This window comes from Capsicum annuum, chromosome 2 (genome assembly GCF_002878395.1).
Source record: "Capsicum annuum cultivar UCD-10X-F1 chromosome 2, UCD10Xv1.1, whole genome shotgun sequence".
Classification (NCBI taxonomy): domain Eukaryota; kingdom Viridiplantae; phylum Streptophyta; class Magnoliopsida; order Solanales; family Solanaceae; genus Capsicum; species Capsicum annuum.
Genome location: NC_061112.1, coordinates 82,666,953 through 82,674,020, shown reverse-complemented (window position 1 = coordinate 82,674,020; position 7,068 = coordinate 82,666,953). Strand labels below are relative to the sequence as shown.

The 7,068-nt window shown below is 35.7% G+C and overlaps 1 protein-coding gene across 2 annotated transcripts; it reads left to right on the top strand.

Moving 5' to 3' along the window:
• Positions 1-3,045: 3,045 nt before the first annotated feature.
• LOC107858669 lies at positions 3,046-4,375 on the top strand. Of its 2 annotated transcripts, XM_047406383.1 has the most exons (4): positions 3,056-3,116; positions 3,446-3,516; positions 3,593-3,719; positions 3,826-4,375. In XM_047406383.1, exons 1-4 carry the CDS (start codon positions 3,093-3,095, stop codon positions 4,099-4,101), a joined length of 498 nt encoding a protein of 165 aa, XP_047262339.1. In that variant the 5' UTR covers positions 3,056-3,092; the 3' UTR covers positions 4,102-4,375. The 2 variants fall into 2 exon arrangements, with proteins under 2 accessions (XP_047262338.1, XP_047262339.1); XM_047406382.1 differs by having other exon boundaries at positions 3,046-3,516.
• Positions 4,376-7,068: the final 2,693 nt, after the last annotated feature.

The window sequence follows — 7,068 nt, the reverse complement described above, 5'->3', positions numbered from 1 at the left end:
AGTCCATTGCTAGCTTGAAGGTCCGTCGTCTTGGTTGTTGCACTTGGGCCAGAAGAGGGAGTCACTGCCTTGGTTGCGATGGTCCGGGCGATGGTCCGTCGCAAATTCGACGGTCCGTCAACCTGTCCGTTGCACCTGGGCGGTTCTGACAACTCTTAGTAAAACAGCCATAACTTCTCACCCCAATACCAGATTTGGACGAAATTGGTATCGTTGGAAAGCTAATTCAATTCTCTACATGACAAAAAGTTGATATTAGCAAAATTCTACACGGTTTAAAATATTTCTCACTTGGGAAGTCAGCCCTTACTCTTCTTAAAGATAAAACTTGACTTAAAAAAAATCCGGGGTATTACAGTTTGTTGACATGAAGGAAGGAAAGTTGACCTTAATGAAGAGCCATGACTGTCACATTTTCATGGAGTCATTGATGCGTACTGCATTCTGTGCATTTCCCGATAGAATCTAGAAGCCCATAACAGAGATAAGCTTATTTTTCAAAGATTTATGTTCTAACATATTAAGGGAGGAGAACCTATGTTTGATGGATATCAACATTTGCTTAACCTTAAACAAGTTGGCAAAAACTTTTTCTCCTAGTTTTTTTGATGTTATGGAGCATTTTCCAATTCACCTTGTGCGAGAGGCACGACTTGGAGGGCCTGTTCAGTGTAGATGGATGTATCCCTTTGAGAGGTATTGACTTTTAACATTTACCTTCATGTGTTTTAATTGAAAATTATTTCATCTAAAAGATCATACTATGCAGGACTATTAGCAAATGTAAGCGGACCATAAAAAATAAATCCGGAATTGAGGGATCAATATGTGAGGCTTATTTGGCTAAAGAGACCTCTTATTGTTGTTCATATTATTTTGAACATGATGTACCATGTCTAAGAAACCGACCTAATAGGCATGATGATGGATACAATACAGATCCTTCAACACCACCATTTTTAATATTCAATCAACCAGGTAAAGGAAGTTCGAAAGGTGGTCCACTTCGATAGTTGAATGAGGTGGAGCTTAAGTGAGCTACAACATATCTATTATTAAATTATCCCGAGGTTCTGCCTTTTTATAAGTGAGTATATTTATATTAAGGACAATCATTCAAGGTCTATCTAAGCTTTAACTAATGAAAGTCATAACTTTGTCGGATAGCTACTTCGTGGCTTTACACGGGGATGCTGCTGTTTATCCTGTATTTTCAGTGTGGTTTAGAGAATATGTAAGTGTAACTTAAATATTTAACACGATTTACACTTTTGTTCAATCTTATGTATATTTAAATGCTAATTTTTTTTTAAAATTTTTATAGGTTCATAATCCACTTAATTATGACCCAAATGACCAATTTTTACATGATATAGCTTGGGGATCTGATGCTAAAGTCAGAAAGTTTTCTAAGTAATCTGTCAATGGGTACAAATTTCATACAGAAGAGTTCTCTAAGGACAAGAAAAACAATAATAGTGGGGTTTGGGTGAAAGGTGATGGCAGTGTTGATTATTGTGGTGTGCTTCACGAGATTTTAGAACTCGGTTATCATTTTGGTTGGACAAAGAAAAAATTGGTTCTCTTTCGGTGTAAGTGGTATGATCCTACACCTAGGTTAGGTACAAAGATGCACCCTCAGTACAAAATAGTTGAAATTAAGCGTACAAGGGAGTATGGACTCTATGATCCATTTGTCATTGCAAAAAAGTGAAACAAGTGTATTATGCTCCTTATCCCTTGTGTAAGAATAAATCTGTATGGCGGGTAATTATAAAAACAAAGCCTGTGGGTAGAGTTTAAGTAGAGAATGCATTAGATGTAGCATATCAGAATGACATTTCAAGTGTTGAAGAAAGGGTGGATGATGAATTAGCAGGTGAGTGTAAGCATAACGAAGGCTTATATGAAGAATTTGATCCTTCTGAACTTAGATTGAATGTTCATGATTATGGAGAAGGAACATTCGGGGCAAATGACTAGGAAGATCCAACTGATGAAAATAAAATAAGCGAGAAAGAGTTACTTGATGAAAATGAAACAAATGATGAGGAAGAATCGATGAATGAATATGAAACAAGTGATGAGGAAGAATTGATGAATGACTATGAAACAAACGATGAGGATTGAGTTGTTATTAATAGTAGTAATGTGTTGTAACAAGGTCTTGAATTTAATTTTAGCTGCTGCTTTTTGCTATTTTTCTTGACAATATAGTGTCTTTTCTTTGTTAACATTTGTAGTGCCAGTAAAAACATTTCTGGTTGTTTGATTAAATAGCGGTGGTAAAGCTGTTGGTACTATGCATGATTTGCTTGTCTTGTTGCATTTTCTTAAATCCTACTTCTTTAGTTCCTTTGCATAAAGTAAGTTGTTTATTTATGAAGTCTTTGGAGTAGTCCAAAATTTATCTGGTGGCTAAGTCTTTCCTATTTATGATTTCTTGAGTGTTGTCTTCCGTTTTATTCAATCTTAGCTTGTTATGCGGTTTCTGCAATGACAGTTTCCCAATTAAACTAGGATCATTTGAATGGTGTTAACCTTGGATTCAACTATCGAATACTGAAATTATAAGAGCTGATTTATTCTTGCTGTTTGAGTAAGGTTACATTAGTAGTATCCAAAGCTTTTGTCTATGTATTCTTTAAGAGGTTGTTTAGTTGCTGGATGAGATACACTGGAATATTTTATGGAATTAATTATTTTTCAAATTCACCTTAACTGCTATAGTTAGTGGAGTGGTAACAAATTGAGATGTTTGAGGGATATAGAGTAGTTTAGATAAATACTCTTATGATTAAGGTTTGTATATGTATTTCTTAACGTGTATGCAAACACCTTAAAAAATAGATAACATATATTGAATGTAATAATTATCTGGTCATATTGACAAATACAAGGACAAATACTTAGCATCTCACTATTCGAGATAAGATGAGGCTTTCTTTCACTCAATACTACAGGGAATGCAGAATTTAATTTTCTTTTGATCTAAGAAACATATCTGGGCAGCATAACACAGACTAACTCCATTTGATAGTTCTTTTTTTTTCCAGGTGGTTAATAAAGAAAATCAGTGGCATCAAAAGGTCATGGTAATAGACGGCGTAAGAAAGGTAAGAAAGAACCTGATAATCTTCTCGCAGGTCAATATACACCACTACCACCACCACCTGTTGCCACAACTCTTCAATCAGCTACTACAAATATTCTTCCTCCTCCAAGGGCAACTATTTTACTGCCAAATTCTTTTTTCATGCCCCCACTACCCTACCAGTTCCAGCCCTCTTCTCTCCATAATAGTTTGCATAGTAGCTCTTCATCTGTACCTTCAACATCATCCACACTTAGCCTTTCTGGATTGAGAATTGGAGGTCCTAGCACTTTAACATCGCTATCCATTGATAGTGCTACAGCGTCTAATGCTACAACAGCTGCTTTCCAGATTCTAAAATTTAAAGAGGTAGTAGAATATGACGGCAACGGAAGGCTAATTATCGCCCCTGCTGGTAATGGGTAAGTAAACCGTATGTTTTCTCGTAATTTTTAAAATTTTTGAAAGCTAAGATAATTTAAAATAACTTTATTGCAGGTTCATTCCCGCATATAGCGGTGAACATATATTTATAGAAGTAATTAAACCATTTTACATGGAGCCGTGGGGTAGTTGGAATGAGATTCGACTCGACGTCAGAATTCTTATGTGGAACCAGTTTATGGTATAATCAAAATCAAAGAATTTACCATTTCAGTGTGATATCAATGATGAATTTACCTTTGTATCCATCAACTCATTTCACGACTTTATATTAAACTATTTTACAGACAAAGTGTGCATGTAATTCTTGTCATGAAAATAAAATACAATGCATTTTCAAGTTGAAAGCAGCTCTACGGATCAAAGAACACTTGTATGAGGCCCGGAGGAACTTGGAAAAACATGGTTGGCTGAATGCTGATGTGTGGGTTCAGTTCTTGGAAAAATGGGATACTCCTGAATATAGGGGGAAGAGGGAACGGGCAAAGGCAAATAGAGCGTCTCAAACGGGTGGCCTGTTGCACACTGGAGGTTTGATGAGAAGACTGGTAATATTAGCTTAAATTTTTGATTTTTTCGGTTTAGTTCAATGTTCTAAACCTTGACATAGTGAAGCCGTGTGAGGCTTTTTCGATTCATTATTATTGTTATATTCTTCTTGTTGTTCATCTTGAAGTTTAGTGAAGCCGTGTGTGGCCTATTTTGATTTACTAGCATTGTTGTTGACATCTTATTGCTCTTGTTGTTTCTTGTTTCTTTTGTTGTGAACTTGATCTTATATCACACTGTCTGATGGTTTTAGAAAGTAAGAAGAAGAGAATTTGTGGGCTGCGTACACTCTACCCTCCTATTGTTATTGCTTAATTACTAAAATGTAGCAATTTGGTGTTGATTAGGGTCACATTCTCTCTATTTAATGAAGTGTTGGTGCCTACGGCTTAGTCGAATGCATGATCTTTCTGAAAGTTTTAATCGGTCCAACTTTTCAACAATGATATTTTCAAGGTTTCTAATCCTCTTCTCAAGTTTTGAAATATCGATCATTTCAATATTCTGCATATGCATATTTCCTTCAGTTCTGTTGATCAACATATTTGTAGTTACCTAATGTGTGTCCAATGAATCATTGCTAATCTGCAAACTCATTTTAGCAGTATCAGTTCCTAAAAATTCTACAAATCTACCATCGCTCCTAGTTGCTTTTGGAATCTTACTTGCAAGTTCTAAACTATCAGGCAAATTGAGTTTACAGAAACCTTTGTCATTATTGTCCTTGCTCTTTAGTTGCACCATTTGGCTAACTACATATGCGTTATCTCCATCTAATTCTTTCGATTTTACATTTAAAGTCTCAAGTGTTTCTTTTAGTGGTTTTGATTTCATTAAGGCCTCCCTTTCTGTGGGAGTTCGAGCTCCATCATTCAAAGCTGAAGAAGATTGGTTGTGGGTGCTAGGTAGGAGTTCTTGATTATCCGGTACAGTAATTCCTTCTTTTAGGAGCCTCCTTCGGCGTAAAAATTCTGAAACCATTAAATAGTCATCTTCATCATAAAATAGAGATTCTACAGCTTTCGTTTCATAACCCTGAATATAATTGCCATCTGTTCTGTCCTCATCACTTTTCAGTGCAAATTAACAACACACTGAGGCATTTAGTTTTTCCTTGTGTCCCCATGGCAATCTTGGTATCCTTCCATGGGTTTTAGACCGCTGTCCCTTGGTTACACACTTAACTGTATCCTCTGGTGCACTGTTATTGCTCTTTCACCATTTAGTGCACCCTCTATTTTTCTATAAAATTTTTATTCTTACACAATACCTATGAACTAAGCTCTCAGATTGAATCAACATCTGCATCTGAAGCTCCTCTAGCAGACCTAGTTTCCATCATATATACGAATATATTGACAATTTGAAATATATAGGTGAGAAAACATAGTTAAGAACTTAGTCATAATATAGAAACATATAACATTTACACATTCTATCTCATATAAGAATTTCACAACTCATATATATAATTAAGTTCATGTTTCAAATATCACATTTGTTAATATATCTTACGATATTTCTATTTGCCCCATGCAACAAACCACTTTATTGCAGTAAACTTTTATAGAGGACGTCATACTTGAAAGACGCAAGATAAAGAAGAGCCACTTCTCACTGTACAAGCTTCCTTTTCCCAAACTTGATGCTCGTAAGCTAACCGATTGACTTCTTCAACAGTCTAGAATTCATCGATATCAGTTGAGGTGTTAATCTGAACAAGGTCACCACTATCTTCCTCGGGTCATACTATAGTTAAATTCCCAATTTTCCAACTTTTTTTAGTTTAGAGATAAACCCACAGGAATTCCAATTGCTGCAACAATTCACAATATCTTATTCCTTCATATCAAAACTTCATTCAGATAAAGGAACACATTTATGAATTCTCAGGGTATCGTTTGCTAACATCTGACTCGAACAACCTAGAAGGTATATAGATGTTGACATCTTTAATTGGCCGGTCATAGTTTCTCCAAGCATGATTCACGCAACTAGGCACATCTTGATCGAGTCCAAGTTTTATTGATACTCTATGCGGGTTGTACAGTTCTTCACAATCCATCCTAACTAGTTCAGAAGTTCAAACAAGTCGAGCAAATATTTAGATATCTCTTTCCATATTTGGTCCAACCACCACATATTTCTCCCTTTCCTTGTAGAATTTGTTGATGCCCCGATTCTTCATAGTATCAATAGCATAAGGATGCCACTGAAACATTCTGCTGCAGAATTAATTTCACTCCTAGAATCTACATGTACTAGTTTTTTCACCTTTTGCCATCTAGCCACTCTTGGCTCTCCACAGTAAATAGCACTAGGCTTAGGCTGCAAACTAGGAAATCTCTCCCAAGCCAATATCTGAACAAAATGAAGAGGAGCGCGAAGGATAAGTTCCGACTCATCTTTTATACATATAGAATTACTACTATGTTCAGTATGCTTAGTTGAAGATACAATCAATTGGTTAAGCAAGTTCAAATCTTTATAAATACTAGCAAGAACAGCAGGGGCAAATGCCATTGAGTTTCAGTAAAGCCACTGCCTGTTTTAACATGAAACTGTTTGTGCTGTTTTGTCCAGACTCCATGCAGAACAACATGAATAAGAGAAGAAGAGACAATTAAGTACAACAAACGCATGATTCTGCTAAACTACTACTACTTATATAGCACCAAGCTATATTTCAACTCTCCTAAACTACTATTTTTGTTGGATTTGTATTAGTCTTAAGATGTTTTGGTCTATGCTGCTCGGACTTGTCTTCATACTTGTATTATCTCTTTTTCTAAAATTTTGCAGGAATATGAAAATGAGGGAAAAAAGCGCCCTTTTCTTGAGGTCTATGAAGAGACGCATAGGAAGAAAAACAAGAACGGTACAAGAGGAGATTGGGTTGAAATGCGTGCTAAGAATGCATATGTAAGATAATAACTTTTACATACATTGTTTTATTATTACTCAACTTTGCTTGTTTACAT

Bases quoted from the DNA above. Each gene is read 5' to 3' on its own strand.
- LOC107858669 (XM_047406382.1), top strand. From the start codon at position 3,257: ATGCCCCCACTACCCTACCAGTTCCAGCCCTCTTCTCTCCATAATAGT. The intron at 3,517-3,592 runs GTAAGTAAACCG...ACTTTATTGCAG, and splicing joins ATCGCCCCTGCTGGTAATGG to GTTCATTCCCGCATATAGCG. The intron at 3,720-3,825 runs GTATAATCAAAA...ACTATTTTACAG, and splicing joins TTATGTGGAACCAGTTTATG to ACAAAGTGTGCATGTAATTC.